Source organism: Solea solea, chromosome 5, assembly GCF_958295425.1.
Source record: "Solea solea chromosome 5, fSolSol10.1, whole genome shotgun sequence".
NCBI classification, from domain to species: Eukaryota; Metazoa; Chordata; class Actinopteri; order Pleuronectiformes; family Soleidae; genus Solea; species Solea solea.
The window spans coordinates 3,041,509-3,061,409 of record NC_081138.1 but is presented as its reverse complement, the minus strand read 5'-3'; the positions used below and the strand labels follow the sequence as shown (position 1 = coordinate 3,061,409).

The window sequence follows — 19,901 nt, the reverse complement described above, 5'->3', positions numbered from 1 at the left end:
TCCATCTCATTAAAAACAACAGACAAATAATTTATTTAATTACGTTAACTCCCCCACACATCTTTAAAAACAACACAGAGGCCAGAGCAAATCCCTGATATTCTCTCACGACACTTCTACGTGTTGAACTAAAGACTTATTTTTTATGCAGCATTGTGTTTTCCTCTAATTTTTTTCCCCCCTGCTTCATATTTCGGTTCCTTTTCTGTCATTGTGTTGCGCTCCCGTCGTCTTCTCCGCCCATACCTTGTGTAAGTCAGCTTAATTGTCCAGAGTTCTTCTCTGCATCTTTGATCTTTGAGTCGTAGGGAACGCGGGGGGGAATGGGCCCCCCCATTATTCAGAAGTGAGCTTCCTCACATGAAACACTCGTCTAAAAATATGCCAACCTCTCATCTACGCCAGTTGCTCTCACGGCAGCTTTCTGACGACGGCAAACAAACGTCCTCAAACTGTCTGAGGGAGGATAAAGTTTGTAACCCACAAATCTTGATCTATAAATCCCGGCGTAATCCCTCCCCGCATTGTTGCCGCTTTTTGCATTTATTCAAACATCTTTCGTCCAAACCTCTCTGCGAACGCATCCGAGTGTGCTTCTCTAACTAGGTCATCTGTGAGTTTGTGCTTGATGGGGAAAAGAGCTCTCTTGGAGAAAAAGGAACGTGGGAAATGTATCTTTTTTGTGGATAAGTGGAACAATTCCGATCATATTTATGCGTTCGAAATCGAATCTAAACATGTTCAAAGGTCGGTCGACCGGTTTTATCCGGAGGGGTCGCGTGGGCTAAGTCTAGTGTCCTTCCTCACCTAATAACAGCTCTCCATCATCATCTCTGTCCATCACTCTCCTCTCTCCGTCTGTGTTGTTACCCAGTAAGCTCATTGTGTCTGTCTGTCTGTCTGCTGCCGCCGCTCCTGGCTGTTTTCAAGCAGCCCGGGCAGACTAAGAACAATAGAAGAGGATGATCCCGGCAACAATATACAGTATGTGACAAGACAAGACACTGTCACACAGTAAAACACACACACACACACACACAGAGAGTGGGGGAACCTTTGCTCTCAGCTTTCTAGAGAAATATGCTGCGAGATAAAAATAGAACCCTCCGTGGAGATTTCAGATTCTCTTGTTTTATTAATGACATCAAATTCAGCTCGGAGCACAAATATTCACAAAGACGAAGATCTGATTAACAAAAAAAAAATGGAAATAATAGGATAAAACCAAAGGCTGTGTGTGTGTGTGTGTGTGCGCTTTATGTGGGTCAGATCTATATTTGCCCAGTCAATTCCTCTAAATATGGACAGTAAATAAACAAACCATACATATTCACATAGTATCTTTAATTTAAGCGCTAATTTAACTGTGATTGGCCACTTCGGGGCAGTGGAACAAGCTCCAAACATGTTTTTTAGCAGTGTTAGCATTTATTTCATGCCGCGTTTGGACAGAAGTCCAATTTAGACTTTTCTTTTTTGTTGTGTTTTGCCCAGAAGCTCCGAGTGCAAATATTTCTTTGCTAATTACTCCACTCTGTATCTGTAAATGAGGTGAAAAGAGTCTTTTTAGCACTGGTGTCTTCAGAGCTCTGACAGTGTTCATCATATTCACTTAGGATTGACTCAATGTCAACTTTCATTGTGCATCACAATCATCTCACAGCAATAGAGCGGTTGATTTGTGTCCTCGTGCTGAATATGAAAGTATATGGAATTAGATTTGGTTCACTATTTTTCAAACAACACTTTTCACGACTCAAACGACACGTTTTAAGAAGCAAAAAAGATTGATTGAATCATTCCGAAATATTTGATTTTATTGTTTGAAAATACAATACATTTTTTGTTTGTGGGCGGGCCTTAGGAAGCTGTCTGCTGATTGGCTACTGAGTTTGACGACTGAAGACTTCTGGTCCGTTGAGCTTGCAGCTTCCGATATGTTTTGCTTCTTAAAAAGTGTTGTTTGGAAATATTGACCCTAATCTAATCCCGTAAAAGTACTCTGACAGGCCATTTTATTAGGTACAAATGCCATTTAATAAAGTGTCAGCATTGAGCTGATGTATGTATGCTTTTGTTCTAACCTGTAGTCATTTGAGTTAATTGTCTTTCTGCCATTTGAGAGTTGGTTTGGGGAAAAAATCCAGGTTGATCAGTAGTTTCTGAGATATTCAGACCATAATGTCAACATTTAAGGTCACTTAAAACTCTCAGCGCGTACCTTTTTTTTTTAAATATTACATTCAAATCGTCGTCAAGTGAGTTCACACAGTGCCGATTGAGTCCAACTCTGTGTTTCTCAAGTGTTAAGATCACCTGGCAACATTCCCGTACTGCACACAGGAAGTGATTTGTTCTATGTCGAGACATTTCTTCTGCGTTGTGATGCTTGGGTTTGAACTTCAGCAGCTTGTCGAACAGGTGCATCTAATATAGACGCTTAGCAGAGCTCTGCAGCTTTGTCACAATCTATTTTTACCACTTGTCACTTATGTGAAACAGTTTTATTCAATACCTGCTTCTTTTTTTACATGCTCTAAGAAAAGGGAACCTCCAGTGAAATCAAACCAGAATTTGTGATTGTGTCATGTCAGAGATCTAATCTTAATCTGTGATTTGGTGATAAATTGTAACTACAAGCTGTGTGTTATTGAGATCTATTCAAACACCAGTGTTGTGGTCATCCTTGATTATATTATCGTCGGAGGACACGTTTTTCACTCGGCGTTAAGTGAAAGATCCGTTAAGCGCTTAATGCGAGACAATGCTTTTTATGTAAGCCTGGGCCAGTGTGGTCGTCTGGCCGATGCCCTGTGGACGGCTGGACATAATCACCCACCTGCAGATCACTGTGATAAAGCTCCGAAGCCGTTTTGTCTTTTTATTATCTGGGAAAGCTGTTGTTGTGCGGCAGAGCTGCATCTCAATGAGCTCGGAGACTCGACGCAACGGGAAAACAAACACGAGCGTGTGTTTGGGAAAGCTTTATCATAAAGAACAGTTTCTGAAATATCAAAGTGCACAAACAGACTCTCATTGATGGGATGTTTGCCGCGAGTGTGGATCACTGTGAATATATATCAGTTTGCACATTTTGGTCTGTTGATCATCCTGTTTTTGTTTATTTCAGTATCAGGATGTTCTGGTTCCTCTTCGGTTCCTTTGACCACTCACAACCTCGAAATGAGCATTAAGTGAGGGTAAAATCAGTCAGACTGTGAAGTGAGCCATAAACACCTGCTCACAGACCTTCTGTCCATGTTCCTACTCCCTATCCTTACGAGTGGGGTCCTTTTTTCCCCTTATGTGCAGTTGATTTAGATGCTTTTCAAAACACTGCGTTAATCTATAATTTTTCATAAAATTAAATTACTGGCATCACTAGCTCCATTTACACTTGTTGTGTTCCATTTACATGCCACAGCTTTACTGTTTTATTTACTCTCACTGTTGCAAAAAAAAAAAAAACAATAATCCCAAATGTGAATCTAGACGACGACCATAATCCTGCATCCCCAGCCAAATCGGTTCTTTGCCGCTGAAGTTTAGACAGACAGACGTAACTAAAAACACAACTTCCTTGGTGAATTCTCCTCCTGGTGAATGGAATCTGTCATTGCTTGTAACAAATGAATCCCCACGTCTGCCAGTGTTGTGTTTGCAGCTTGTTTTGCTGCCCCCGAGCTGTCAGAAATGGAAGAATATTGCCTCATCCTATACAGTATGTTTTTTTCTATTCGGGGTTTTAACAGTGGATAGAAGTGTTGACTCACAGCAAGAGGTTTGTAGTTATGGTCAAAATCAGGGATTCAAACACTGGGTTTAATGAATTGTCTGAACCTGATCTCCAGCTTCCTCTTACAGTCCATATGCAGATTGGGATTTTGGGCCACGGTAGCTCAGTAGTAGAGCGAGTCTTTGGTCAGCCTGTGGCCAAGTGGAAAGGGAACATGGCTTGTAACTGGAGGGTCGCCGGTCCAAGTCCCTACTCAGTTCTAGGATGGGTCAAATGCAGAGAAATAATTTCCCTAAGGGGATTAATAAAGTATAATTTTTAGATTTCTTTGGTTGTTGGTTCAAGTCCCGGCTCAGCTAGTCCATGGAATTAGATTTGTGTCAATATTTTCAAACAACACTTTTTTTGCGAACAAAAATGTAAAAAGACAAATTGCAAATAAAATATTGAGTTAATCATTCAAAAATATTGTATTTTATTTGTTTGAAAATCCACTTTTTGTTTGCAATGATCGGAAGTTTGCTGCGACTCTTTGCGTTTGCGCTCCAAACTGTTTGTGATTCTGACCATGGGCGGGCCTTAGGATGCTGCCTTCTGATTGGCTACTGAGTTTTGGAGGGACAGCTCAATGGACCAGAAGTAGTCACGGGCTTGGTGTCGCTGTTTGTCTTAATTATAAATATCTAACGTTTGTCAGATTACAAACGTTAGATAAAATAAATAAAATAAAATCCAATATTTTTGAATGATTAAATCCATATTTTATTTGCAATCTTTGAAAAGTCTATTGAAAATATTGACACAAATCTAATTCCATGCTAGTCTACATGCACGGTCGCATGACAATGGTTATGAAAAATTAGTGATAAAAAATGCACTGCACATGGAGGAGCTGTATGAACGTGTGAGTGAATGAGTGAATGGCAAAAAGCAGCTTTGAGTGGTCATCAAGACTAGAAAAGCGCTGTATAAATGCAAACCATTTACCCTTTAATAATAATCATTTCCATTTATATAGCGCCCTTCAAAAAACCCAAGGATGCTTTACAGTACAAGAAGAGTGTACGTTTGAACTGTGGTTATCAGCTGTAGGCTGGATCTAAAAGATGGGTTTCGAGGAGTTTTTTTGAAGCTGTCTAGAGTTGGGGGCCTGCGTGCAGATCAGATGGGAGAGAGTGCTGATAGCAGAGATGGATGTGAGGGATTTTGAGTAGACTCATGGCTGAGGACCGGAGGTCTGACAGGTACTGACGAGCCTGGGCGTTGACTGATTTTTAGGTGAGGAGAAGGATTTTGTCTGTGATGCGTGACATGACCGGGAGCCAGTGGAGGTGGATGAGAGTGGGGGCCATGTGCCTGGAACAGGTGTGAACTCCTGCTGTGGAGTTCATAATGTATTGGAGCCTGAAATCCCAAACAGGACTCCATTGCAGTAGTCTCAGACGGGTGGTAACGAAGGCGCGGATGAGAGTTTCTGCTGCATAGATGGCCGATAAGAGACTCTGAATTGCCTGCATATGTGGTTGTGGTTGTTTGGCCCGGTCATGGCCTACCATATTGTGAATATGTATCCTTTCATTTAACCAGGTAATGCCTCAATGAGATTAGAAATGCCAAGAAGGCAGCATGACAAATTTTAGCTGTAACTATCTGTAAAGGAAATAAAACACAATATTGAGTCAAAATCCATTGAAAGAAAATGTGGCCCAGTATTTAGAACGATCCCATTGTCCAGAGTCTCTCACTCAGCTGTTATTGGCTCTACTGTTGTTCTAACCGTGACCCTCAAACACGGATGATGGATGGATATTTCTTCTCAGTCTATGAACAGGAGTTGTTATTATATATTTATGTACGCGAGGTCGAACACATGGCGTTCGATTTGTGCTGTCATGCACAACTAAACACAACGCTTGTCTAAATTCGTGGTCTGTGTGGCCTCAATGGGAATCAAACTTCTAATCTTGGCTGCGATAACTTCATACTGCAATCGCTCAGTCGCACAATGCCAGACTGTACAGTTTTAATCAAGCAGGAAGTTGTCGCCACCCGTTATCAGCTGGCATATCCGACTCTTTCAACTGTGTGCTCGAGCCAGCAATCACAGCGAGTCAAGTCTCCTAATGACTCTCCAGGCTGGGCCACTGGTCCCCATGGCAGCCTCTGAGGCCAACAGTGGTCTCGCAGGAAAGATGATTGGAGGGAAAAAGCAATGTAGGTCAGCACAAACGAGGCATCTTTCTGAAAAAACCTGTCAGATCTAAGTCTGCAGCTCATTTACCATTTGCTCCTTGTGGCTACGAGCAGGGAGCTGATGTAAGAGGGCCCATGAAAGGAAAGCGAGGGGGACGTCACGAGAATGGTGACAGTGAAAAGCAGGAGATGAGAAACAGTCTTGTTCTCGTTAAATAAAAAGTCATTAGACACATTTTAGCCACTTTTATTTCCAAATTTGAAATGGATGCGACCTCTGTTTACTCCCCGATAAAGCTATTTTTTACAAGCATTGAGCCTTTTTGGATCATTTTCATGTAGTGATAGTGGAAATATTATCACATGATGAGAGAAGGTGACAAGGCAACAATCATGGACTGCAAAAATTCCGTGATTCAACATGTAAGAAAGAGAGGGAGAGAGTGAGCTAACCCTTGTTTTTCTACTGTGGTCGAGACATTTTTGAGATGGGTCGTGAGGCTCTTTAGGTTTCATATCGTTCTGCATTTCAGAGCCACTGCTGCTCTGCTTGCTCTGTCGGCAGCTCGGCTGTCGACGTGCGATGAGCTGCATTATTGGGTGGGCGTCGCAACAGAACAAAACGCCAAACCAAAACAAGAGCGTTAATGGCCTGCAAATTGAAATTTAATTTGTGAACACACTGTTACGGACTATTGTTGTCAGTCATGCTGGTATTTCAGTCTGTTTTTGTTTTGTTATCTGATGACACATGGTCATTTTATGATTTAATGTCGTACATTTCTTACCTACGGCCCCTTTGATGCACAGGGCTTGATTTATAAACCTCAAGAACGAGGCAGAGGAAGTCTATTCAAAGAACACGGAGCCAGTCGAGTCGTGTGGACGGCTCCATTAGTTGTATTAGGCTGCGCGTTGAAAGGGGTGGTGGCTGAGTGATTTGTCCCTGTTGGTGAGGAGCGCTGAGTGGGCTGACACTGGAGCCTGAGCCTCATCCATCATGGGACATGGGACCTATATTGTGTTTCATGGTCTCCTTGGGGGCGAGTGTATGATCAGCAATACTCAGATATACTATGTTTATGGAAACACTTCCTTCTCAGGCCCTGATGGTAGCCCTCATTCCTCATGTTCTCACCTGTCCATCCACTTTTCCTCCCACACCCTCTGCTTCCCACTCCTCTCCCGACCCCTTCATCACTTTCCTCTGTGGTCTCTGTAAGATGTCCTCCTTCATTATCTCCCTCCCTCTGTCATCTGTTGCAATTTCTGCCGTGCTTTATTTAATTGCACGATTTTCTGACTGTGCCCCGCTTTCCCCACCGTTGTCTCTCGCTTACTTTTTTTCCTTTTTGAACTCCACCGTCTCCTGATTCAGCCTTTTCCCGGGGGTGTTGACTGGCACTGTGACAGGGTGATGTCATGGAAAGGCTCCTCTGTTTGTGTCGATGACTGTCAGCTCTGTCAGACGCTGATAAATCTGCTTCATTTCTAAAGGAATGTGATTTCCCTGTGGAAATAATACTATATATCATGTGTTTACACGACACAACCATCGGCCTTGTGTTACGTCCCAGTATCACCTTTTAAAACTGGCCGTGGATGTTAGATATTAAAAGTTTATATACACCTAGTCGTGTTTCCATTTCTAGCTTTATTAATCCACATAAATGATAAAGAATTTAATCATAGTTCATACTATTTTCCCACATGAGGCTAGATGTAAAAATGTGATGAATCTTTATCATTTCATTACTTATCTCATAAATGGAAGTCAAAATAATTGTTTTGACTTCTTGAGAAAGATAAGTGAAAATGATAAGAGAGTAAAATATTAACCTTGATTCCATTTTTCAAACAAACCCTTTGAACTTCTCTTCTCTAAGAAGTGTCGCAGTTTTATACCACACATAATGTCAAATAACACGACTTTGATTCCAGAGACCTTTATGAAGACAAACAATAAAGGCTTAGTAGCTGTCTAAGCCACACTTAAACAAAGAAATTATTATGAAAATATAAATATGAAAGCTTCTGTTAATCATAAAATCTCAGCTCAGTGTTGACCTGAGATCTGACATTCTGCAAACTCTTCAGTCAGGATGTTTTCTTTAGGCAAACTCACCCAGTGTAGAAAGTGAGATATTTTTATATTTAATTATAAATAATTTTTTAGTTGACTAATTCAATTTTCTCTTTTGAAAAAGTTTTTTGATTCAGCAATGTTTATTAGTTGTAGATCCGTGTCAAAAACACACCCATTCTTCCATTCCTGGTCATTTACTTTGGAAAAAGCAAGTAAAATCCCAACAGAATCCCCTACCAAGAACCCTGATGACACAGAAACAATTAATAAAAATGATACCAGCAATGCGAGTATAATAGAAAAACATAAAATAAAACATGACATGGGGGGGGAAAAAACTTTTTCGTGGCCACAATTTAATTTTAAAAGGTAAAACATGCACACTAAATACAAATTTGTAGCCACTCATTAGTATTTCATGCACACAAATTAATATTTTGTGGCCACGAAATAGTATTTAATGCGCACTAATTGATATTTCTATTTAATTATTAATTATTTCATTAATTCATATTATTATATTCCCTCATGTCATGCCTAGGGCTGTGTAGAAATGAAATAATCTATGAAGTACTTTGACCCTCATGTAGAGGATAAAGTTGTAGAAGATGGGTGGATGGACATGGACATATGGATCTATTTTGTGCCAAGAAATTAGTATTTCGTATCCACATTTTACCCATTACGTTGGAACAAATTAGTATTTCGTAGCCACAAAATTAGTATTTCGTGCCCACGTTTTACCCATTACGTGGGAACAAATTAGTATTTCATAGCCACAAATTAGTATTCTGTGCCCATTTTACCCATTACGTGGGAACAAATTAGTATTTCGCAGCCACAAATTAGTATTCTGTGCCCACGTTTTACCCATTACGTGAGAACAAATTAGCATTTTGTAGCCACAAATTAGTATTCTGTGCCCACGTTTTACCCATTACGTGGGAACAAATTAGTATTTTGTAGCCACAATTTAGTATTCTGTGCCCACGTTTTACCCATTACGTGGAAACAAATTAGTATTTTGTAGCCACAAATTAGTATTCTGTGCCCACGTTTTACCCATTACGTGGGAACAAATTAGTATTTCGTAGCCACAAGTTTGTATTTCGTGCCCACGTTTTTACCGTTATTTTATACCGTAACAGTATTTCGTAGAAATTAATTAGTATTTCATGGCCACAAATCCTTTTTTTTTTTTTTTCATGTCATGTCTGGGGCTCCACATATTTCTATTTTCCAACAGACAATGTACTGTAACATGTAACGCTATAGGTGATAACATGTCTGTGCATTTTCCCCCTGCGATCTGATAACCTGCTTTGGCCAACACAAATAATGGCTTTTCAGTCCCAGATTGAGGCCACAAGGTCAAAGGTCAGATTGGGGTGATCATCCTCTAGGGACATTTCGCTTCACCTCGAGGAGAAGTGCTTGTCTGTGTGTGAATGTGTGCTCATTTGTTGTGTTTTATAGATTTACTTGTAACTCATGTTCTTTAAGGCTGTTTAATAAAGAGTGAAAACATAAGGTAACAAAAGCCTCTTTCACACTAAAATTAATGGGTAAACCTGGGATTTTTAAACCACGGGTGAACCTGCTCAACAAAGATTTAGCACCATTCCCATTGTCGGAGTTTGTTTTACTGGTTGCTGGAAGTTATTAAGTTATTATTAATTGATTTATTTACTTATTTACTTTCTACTTATTGTAGTATCTGCCAAACAGCTTAAGTGTTGCCTGCTTTTCTCTGTCTGTTTGTGAGCAGCGTAAATCAAAAAATCAAGGACTGATTTTGATTAAATTTTCTGCAGACTGTTAACCTTGCAAGTTGGGGGGAAGTGCCTTGACACTGTGGGGAGCTGAGCGGCCTTGGGTTTTGCACTCTAGTTTATTTATTGCATTTTCAACACAGCCGTTTTCAACACGAGGTGGTGTTTTGTAATTTCTAGCATTATTTTCTTGGTAGATTGGAGAATTGTTGGCATGATGGAAGTCAAAGAGTGTGTTTCAAAGACTTTCTAAATGTTTGGTCCCTTTGCCCTCCGGGCTTTCTGCTATTTCCAGCAGATGACCCTCTCTGCAGAGCTTCCTCAGTTTCTTTTCTGCCCACTTTTGAAGTTGCCATGGCTACTGCAACCCTGTTCAAAATACATGATGGTAGTAACTACAACCTTAAGTGGGAGCACACATTGCAGTCGTCATGGTTACAACAACCTCTAAAGTATGAATTATGTAACCAGTGTTGTGCTTCAGACAAGATAGTCAGCAGCAGGAAGTAATGAGGCAACTCCCGGCTTTAGATATCTCTCTCTTTTTGGTTTATTCCAAACTTTTTCAAATTTTACAATAAATAAAAAGAAAGAATAAAGTGAATGGAAAAAGAATAAATCCAATTTCTTTAGTATCTGCAACATCATATTCTCAAAGCTTATTTCAGGATATTTTTTCTGTCAGGTATTTCTGATGTTGTGGGGACCTACATCTCTTTATACAATCATATTATGGGGATTTGTCTTCCTTAAAGGGACAAAAAGCAAGTCCAAGCTGTGTGTGTATGTTCTTGTATTGGTATATTTGTGAGGACCAAAAAACGTAGGCAGGACAGAAAACACACGCAAATCCCAAAACACATGCAGGACAGAAAACACACGCAAATCCCAAAACACACGCAGGACAGAAAACGCACATGCAAATCCCAAAACACACGCAGCACAGAAAACACATGCAAATTCCAAAACACACGTAGGACAAAAAACACACGCAAATCCCAAAACACACACAGGACAGAAAACACACGCAAATCCCAAAACACACACAGGACAGAAAACGCACATGCAAATTCCAAAACACACGCAGGACAGAAAACACACGCAAATCCAAAAACACACGCAGGACAGAAAAAACATGTGAATCCCAAAACACACGCAGGACAGAAAACGCACATTCAAATCCCAAAACACACGCAGTACAGAAAACACATGCAAATTCCAAAACACACGCAGGACAGAAAACACACGCAAATCCCAAAACACACACAGGACAGAAAACGCACACGCAAATCCAAAAACACACGCAGGACAGAAAACACCAGCATATTCAATAACGGAAGTGGGTCTGTGGGAGCGCTCGTTTTCGTCCAGCTCTACCACCAGTGTGTGTGTGTGTTGTCTGTCCTGCGTGTGTTTTGGGGTTTGTGCGTGTTTTTGAATCTGCAGTGTTTGTGAATATGCAACTTGTTTCTCATCCTGCATGTGTTTTGGGTCGTTGCAGTTGTCTTCCATATGGGGACAAAAAGCAAGTCCCCATAAAGTAAATCCTTACATATGAAGGTGAAGACATGTATGGACTCTGAGTGTGTACAGTATGTTCTTGTATGGGTATCTTTGTGAGGACCAAAAAACTTATAAACCTCAGTGAGTGAGGACATTTTCTCTGGTCCTCATATTCTGTCAAAAGGGCTTTTTGATGTTTAAGACCTGGTTTTAGGGTTAGAATTTAGAATGTGTGTGTATTCCAGGTATTACTCGTGTTGCGGGGACCTAAATCTGTTTACACAGTCACATTATGGGGACTTGTCTTCCTTACAGGGACAAAAAGCAAGTCCCCTTGGCTTTACGGTTAAGATGATGGTAGGTTTAGGGTGAAGGCTGGTAGTAGTTGTTAAGGTTACATGTAAGTCAATGTAACGTCCTCTGAAAGTCACAGAAACCAGACTACGTGTGCTTCACGGTGAATAAATATGTATATTTACATGCTTGAACAAACACACCTCACGACCACATACGATTGCTCGGCGTGCCGCAGGCCGTTACCGTTTTAAGAGTCATGATTGGAGGACACTCCAATCTTTATTTGCCTGTCTTGTCACTTAAGGTTAATCCTCATTGACTGTGACACGCAGCCCCCGCAACTGCACTTGACTAAAGGGGAAACAGGGTTTTCATATCGGAGTGTTATTGTGCGGATTTGTCTCTATCACATGTGTCTGTTTCCCCAAAACAAATTCAGAAATGAGGCTGCACGCTGCGTGGTGGCATGACTGTGTTTGATTATAAAAGAATATTATGTTCTTCAATCTTCATCTCGGCATATGTCAGCGCTGAAGATTTGATATTGGGGAGCACGTTCAATGACATGAGAAACAAATTAAACAGCTGCTTGAAGTAACTAAGTTATAATGACTTCACTTGTACAGATGACCTGCGGGCCTTTCTGTGCGTGGGTTTTTTTCCAGGTTTCTCCAGTTTCCAGAGGTTAACTGAACACTCTAAATCGCCTATAGGTGTGAGTGTGTGGGTGAATGGTTGTCCGTCTCTATATGTCGGTGCTGTGATGGACTGGCAACCTGTCCCCGGGTGTAACCTGCCTTTAGCTCTGTGTCAGCTGTGATTGGCACCAGCAGCCCTGTGTGGAGGATAAAGCAGTGGCAGAAATGTAGTCGCAGAGACCTGAACCCTGTGCCATATGAATAATAGTCATTTTCACATTGAACAATTTGGCTTATTCTTATTTTTTGGTATTACTTTCAATCGGTTAATTTCAGAAACGAATAGTAATGTCCTTTTTAAGATTGATGAATTAGGCCGTGAATTGCTTCCCATTGCCGTTATAAAACCCAATGTCCAATGTTTTCAACCTTTTTATGTGTGTTTTTGATTTGATAGAAAGGACAGATTAACAAGATCTGCTCCGGTTCTTTCATTGTGCAAATTTTTTATTTTACTCATTTTTACGAGTGCGTCTTACAACCGGGCTCTATCCTGCTTTAAATTCATACAGATGTGACAAAGCGGGCCGTCTTTCTGGTTGGCACAGTGTTTCATTAGTCTGGAGTAGACGGAGCAGTGGATATATTTAGTCTCGGCGGGGAAACATGCATAATATATGCAGGCCTCCATCAACTAAAATAGTTTTATGTGTTAGGTTATTGCACATGGCTGAGATGATTCATAGCCAAATAATCACAGTAGCATCGTAGAATGAAATTAGGATCACGCTTGTACTGTAATGGAGAAAATGGCTTGCCGTGTTTTATGTAAAGTAAAGATTTCTGTTTTACTTTGGCTGTGTGACATTAGTAGGACTCAATGACAACTCAATTACAAACTGACTCTGAAAGTAATGTAGCTGAGTTTATATATCTGACATCACCCATGTACGTCCAAATACTTCCTCAACAACCCCAATTTTTTTCGTCTTTTTTTGTAAATTAAAGGAATACTTCACTGATTTGCATTTAGCTTTGTATTACTAGAAAAGGTGTAGTATTTTTGAAAAATTTTGCTTCCCAACCTCAGTTTCCCCTGAGTCGAGAAATATCTTCATTCTTTTCTTTGTTACGTGCCCACCAGTGACACTTAGTCATGTTAGCGTAACTGTTAGCAAAGATGGCGGACATTGTTTACATTCTGGGAGTGAGGTCCCTGTCACTGCCAGATTGCAGTGAGCATGCTCAAATGGGCTGCTATCTTGGCTCAAAAAAAAACGATAAAAGTCAGACGTTTTCATTTTCCAAACATACATATATATATATGTATGTATATGTATATGTATATGTATATGTATATGTATATATATGTATATGTATGTATGTATATGTACATATATACATATATGTGTGTATATGTATGTATATGTATATATGTATATGTATGTATGTATATATACAGTATATGTATGCATATATATACATGTGTGTATATATATAAACATATATGTATGTGTATATATATATATCTTTATATATGTACATGTAGGTATGTATATATGTATGTATATGTATATGTGTATATGTATGTATGTGTGTGTATATGTATGTATATATGTATGTATGTATGTATGTATATATACAGTATATGTATGCATATATATATACATATGTGTATATATATACATATATGTATGTATGTATATATATATATATATATATATCTTTATATATGTACATGTATGTATGTATATATGTATGTATATGTGTATATATGTATATATATATATACATGTGTATATGTATATATGTTTATATTTGATGTATATTATATGTAGTATACAAAAAAGCAAAATGGCTGTTGACAGACCTGGAGTGTGTGTGTATGTGTATTTTTTTTTTACTATGTGATAACAGAGTTTGGGTTTTAGCAAATCTTCCTTTGTCAGGGTGATTGACTTTTTTCAGAATGGAAATTGGAGATTATGAAACACATCTCCCAGCTGTCATAAGCAGTCAATCTAATCTGCTTCTTTCCCTCGATAACGCACAGAAAACATATATTGAATTTTATCACTCTCAAGGTTGGAAGTAAAGCTGCACTGGGATCCAGATTAGTGTTTCATCTCGCAGGTAGATTTTGTGGCACTACAGCAGCGACCTCCGTTTGGAGATTTAATTTACAAAGAATTTTTTTAAAAATGGGGGTTGTTGAGGAAGTATTCGGACGTATTAAAGCACCGTTAGATGGCTGACTTCAGATATATAATCCCAGCTGCACACTACTTTCAGAGTCAGTTTGGGAGGAGGAGTTTGATTCAGCGACAGCTCATTGACTCCTGCTAATGTCACAGCCAAACTGATCATATTTAATCAGTTTAATATAAAATAATTGAGAGATTACTTCTGGATGCAGCGCATAGCCTGGGGTTACTTTCACACTAAATTGTGGGCCAATATAGAAAACAAAGATTTGTATTAAACAGTAACAATTAAAGTAATATTTCAGAAATAAATTGAATACATACAAAACAGAAGGCTACATAAACCTTGTAAATGTTGTGTCACTATTATTAGTTTAGTTTTCAGGATAATATTCTCATTAAACTGTATAAATACAGTCAATTTCACACATATGTTGAGTGAATATAAGCTGGAATACCGCGGGTAAAGAAGTGGCTAAAACAATGCACTGCAGTGCAGGTGGAAGCTGCGTCATTAGCACAGCACGACAGCCAGGTGTTATGTAATTACTTTAAGGTAACACATTGTGTCTCACTGTGTTAGGGCGCCCTTAATAGTACGTGTAATTTAATATTTTTAACCCACCGTGCAAACCTAATTTCCCTATGACAGCAGATACGTGAAGAAGTAAACTGCGTTTGTCAACCCTCTTCCACAGAAACCATTACATGTTGCATTCAGTCTGTTAGCGCTCTGACCTGCAGATCACAGGAACGAGACAGAGAGTGACAAATCAATTCTTTTCTCTTCCACACCATATCCTTTTCTCCACCTTTCTGCATTTTCCTTGGTCACTCTTGCTCGACCTCTGCTTGTCTCTTTGCTCCACGAACCCTGTCCATCTCTCGCCGCTCCTCCTCCTCTTTCTTCTTCACATCTGACTCCTCACCCAAACCAAATCTGATTTTATTCCTGGGCTTTTATACCGACTATGTCCCCACTCTACTGGATTTCTCCCAGCTAAAGCTTTTGTGTGTGTTATTGTGTGTGTGCGGTGATGCCTCAGTCTGGTGTTCCTTTGAGTCAGTAACCTCACTTTGTTCATTCTATTAATCCTCCTCGTCTTAACAAAGACAAATACTCCCCTTCACTTTCTCTCGTCTCTGTGCACAGATGGGTTTTCAAATTTATCTTTCCTTCTCGGATCGTCGTTCTCACAATACCATCTCCTAATCTCACTCCTGCTTTTGTGTTTTACAGCTCACCTGTTCACTCACGTATTATTTCTGTCTTCTTGACTCCGGCTCGCACTGTATCTCTCTCACAGCGATAAGTGCTCATTAGTCTTATTAGTCAATCCACCTAGACTGCTATTAGGTCCATGTCTACCATGTTATATAATCAAGTATACCAGGTATATTCTTATTTATTTCTTTGTGTAAATGCGGTTTCGTTTTGCCTGCATTCTGGTCACAGACAGTTGCAGGAGGCATGATGTTTTTGCATCCTTCCCTCTTCGCATGTTATTTATATTTCTAGTCTAAATAATGCAAGTCAAAAGAACGTGGACACTGAAATAAAGCAACCATTTGGTTTAAAACCATGGACGTTAAAATGGCAGGATATGTTATTTATTTATAGATTTGCATCCCGTGTCATTCAGTTCCATATTCATAGGGTAAAGTTGCTGCTACTATCGTGTTAGCATAGCAGCTGGAAACAATTCAATTGTATTTGTATAGCGCATGTGTGCAGCCATCTGCCTCGACCGGTTGGGGTGAAAGGAAAAATGGGGGACAGAAAGGACAATAGCATCATAATAATGGTGATGAATGATAGCCTCGAAACTGGATCTGGATCCTGCAACCTGTAAGATGAGGACACAGCGAGGCAACAATGGGGCAACAGTTGTAAAAACGTGTCCATTTTAAACTTTAAATGAATAGATCATATGATGTATATGAATAAAAGAGAGTGTTAGAGGTGTTGGGAGCCAGAGTAGCTTTTTATCACCCGTCTCCAGGTTTTATGCCAAGACTAAGCAAAAACTGCTGTCTCCAACTGTCTCTCTGGGCAGGATATGTTGTACTATTTTTTTTCCTTTTCTTCTTTTTAAATAATCATGGTGTGAGTTTCCCTGCTGGCTGTGAACTTAAAAATACAGCCTATACAGGAAAGGCTACTGACAAGCAGCCTACCTAAGCTTTTCACGGCGTCCTCCTGTTTAATTTTTCAGGCTACAGGCTTTAGTGTTCCCTCAAGAGTTGGGAGGGACTGCATCCATTTTTTTAGGGAAAGATTCCACAATATTTTAGAAGCAGTGCTCTTCCGTTCGCCGACAAGTGTGTGTTAGATAAGTTGGGCAATAAAACCTGGCACGCAATCAATGCTTCAGTTAATCCCAAAAGTATTTAAATCGAGAGAGAGAGACAAGCGTATGAAAAATAATTTATCACAAACTGAACAAAATAATGTGCTGATTGAACAGAATCATTTGATGAGTCTTTGGGGTTTGGACACAAGAGGGAAGATATCCAAGCAAGGACATTTGTTTCTAAGCTATAGGAAAGCTCCTGGTGCTGATGGTGGTATATAAGGCAGATATAAAATAATATATATATATAAATAAGGCAGAAAAAGACAACAATTTTTAACCCTTTAACACCGAGCTTATCTCAGACGACACGTTTCCGCAAGCACACTCTTGCACGTCAAAGCCAACGTGTGGTTATTACAGTAATTTCACTCACGGTACATAGTTTAAATAAAATAAATAAATGTGTTTTTTACTCTTCTATTTTGAAATTTAACACAAAACCTACAACTACAGTGAATAGAAATGTGGTTGTTTTCATTTTAAATCGTTAATACACTATTTTAACATGCAGTAAATTGTAAATAACTGCCAGATATTGAAAGTAGCAAAAAGCACATTTTCTGGTTAAATAAAGCAAAAGACGGACATTTTGAGCATTTTATCTCTTTATCATTTAACTATTTGTTTATTTTATCCAATACTGTACTTTAGTGCATTTGCACTTGTTTGTACATTACCGAGGTGCTGTTTTACTAACTTATCTGACTATCATTGTAGTGTTATTTTTGTATTTTCACTTTAATATTTAATTGTAAAATATTTATTTTTATTTTCTAGCTCTCATTTTTCGTTGTGTTTTGCTTTAAAACAAATCTAAACTAGTCAATTCATTGTCTTGGTGACAATAAATGCATTGTCTATCGTTTTAGTTTGTTACTTTTGTAGTAGGCTGACACCGTATTAACCTCTTAGTATTGTGCCATTTTGAATACAAAGTAAAAAAAATCAACACAAGACCATTCTTCTAAGTTGTATTTATTTTATTTACCATATAAAATAAAAGCTAATATAAGGGTAAGAATATGCCAGGCAGCAACACAGCTACACCTGTGCAGAATGTAGGCCAGTGTTGAATGTGACCATGTGTATTTACACGAGTGTGTCTGTGTCCGTTCTAACAGGACTCCAGGTAACAAACCAGGCAGCAGCCCCAGAGGTCAGACCCCAGACGAGACCGGACGTCGCCACGGCCACGACGCCAACTCCTCAGTTTCTGACTTGGCCAACTCAGTCACCAGTGACATGCTGATGGTAACGCGCGATATCAACACAGTCTGTCCTGTGAGACACCTTTTATTGATACTTCACTAACTCAATCAGCGGTGCGCCTGTTTTTCCTGCTTTGCTGAACTCATCTGTATTAAAGCGAGATTGGCGGCTGTCCGCGGAGCCTTTTTAAAAACGTAATAAATGAGATGGCTGGGGGACTTGAATGTGCTCTCGCCTCATCTTCCTCAATCTAAGGTTAATATTAGAGGCAGACAAAGAACTGGAAGATGAGCCAAGGAGGTCGAGGAAAACGCTGAAAAATAGGGCTTTATCTGGTTGGAAATGAATCTAAACATTGCTTATATTGGCGGTTTGTATATAAGGCTTGTTAGTTTGTTTCTATTGTTGGAAACGCACATCAAACTCGACTCAAGGTCCTTTTTACTTTCTGTGTCAGGTGCTGTTCATGCTATTGTTGATTTAAACCAGCCAGTGTCAAACTCAATTACAGAGGGTCGAGGGTCAGACGAGGTCAAATAATATAAAATTCAGAACAAAGCAAGCTCACGGATTAAATAAAGAATCAAATAAAATCAAATTTGTCATGTGTAGATGTATTAGATTAGATTATTTTATCCATAAAATAGGATTAATTGGACTTTTAACATTGGATCACTAATTCAAAGTTATATTGGAGTAAGAGCAGTAAATATTATGCAATAAATAGCTTGTGAAATATTTTCCACTGAAATCAGCCCAATAATAATGCGATATCCATCTGTCTTAGCTCATTTCCTCTGCTGTATTCCAGTAGAACTGTAGTCATATGTAATAAGACAATAATTTACTCAACTCAAAGAGAGGAAGCAAAATACGGTCCCATCATGACCCCCCCCCCCCCTCTGGTTCCGGCTCTGTGTTTTCAAAGACCACATTTCATTTGTTCTTTTCATGTTAATTTTAGGTTACAGGATGTGTAAGTGTGTAATAAGGGAGGAGCAGGAAAGCCTTGAGTTTGATGTTAAAACAATACATGATATTTCTGTTCATACACCAAATAATTGAACTTGACTTGACTCCCTCCATCTCTTTTGGCCTAAAAGTCAAATTGTTTTGTGCAGTTTGTGTTCTGCTTATTTCACTCTCTTATTAAAGGTGCGTTCTGCGCACCAATATTGATTTGAAGGTATCAAAAACCCGATGATTAGCATCTGAGCTGTGCACTGTTTACACTTAATTCCATTTTACGACTGAGTGCCTGTGTATAAAAGTTTTGCCGCAGCCAGTATTAATAACTCCGTGTTTACCAAAGTGATTGCAGAGATCTGGGAACACGGTAACGTTGCCGAAGACAAGTCAGCTGGGGTGAGAAACAAATCATATTTGTTTGATGCCAGACCCCAAATCAGCCAAACTTATTTGGAAGACAAAGCACAGGCATTTCAATTATTTCCAAATTGGTGTGCTGTAAAATTCTATCACTATTTACAGACCGAGCTGATTTAATTTAAGCCGACATGCTTGCCAGATCACAGCAGTGACTTTTGTGAGCGTAGACTCTTCTTTTCATAACTGATAGAAATGACGGACAAAATAAGAACTCTATTATTTGTGGAGCAGTTAAAGTGCACAAGAAAACCTATAGAGTTTTATGTGTTTCCACTTTGTCTTCGTCTTCTTCATCCCACTCAGCTCACCCACCTGTGGAACATACCGCAGTATCTCGGCTAACAGAAATATACGGTAATCATCACCCTCGTGTGAGGCGCTGCGAGGGGAGGGGCCGCACGCCTTGTTCAGCGCGGTTCGGTAATTAGCTGTGAAAGTACACGCAGTGCTGTGGGTGCTGTGAGAATATGGCAGCGATGGGTATGAGCGGTGTGTAATTATGTGGGTCTCATGGTGT

At 39.5% G+C, this 19,901-nt stretch overlaps 1 protein-coding gene across 4 annotated transcripts in view; it reads left to right on the top strand.

The window, feature by feature from the left end:
* syt7b (synaptotagmin VIIb) overlaps positions 1–19,901 on the top strand; it is a 105,852-nt gene that overhangs the window by 79,051 nt on the left and 6,900 nt on the right. For 3 of the 4 annotated variants that reach the window (XM_058628815.1, XM_058628813.1, XM_058628816.1), the window contains one exon: positions 17,908–18,067. In XM_058628815.1, the coding sequence (XP_058484798.1) occupies positions 17,908–18,067 (160 nt within the window). The remainder of the gene's footprint in view (positions 1–17,907; positions 18,068–19,901) is intronic. The other variant, XM_058628814.1, reaches the window with a different exon arrangement.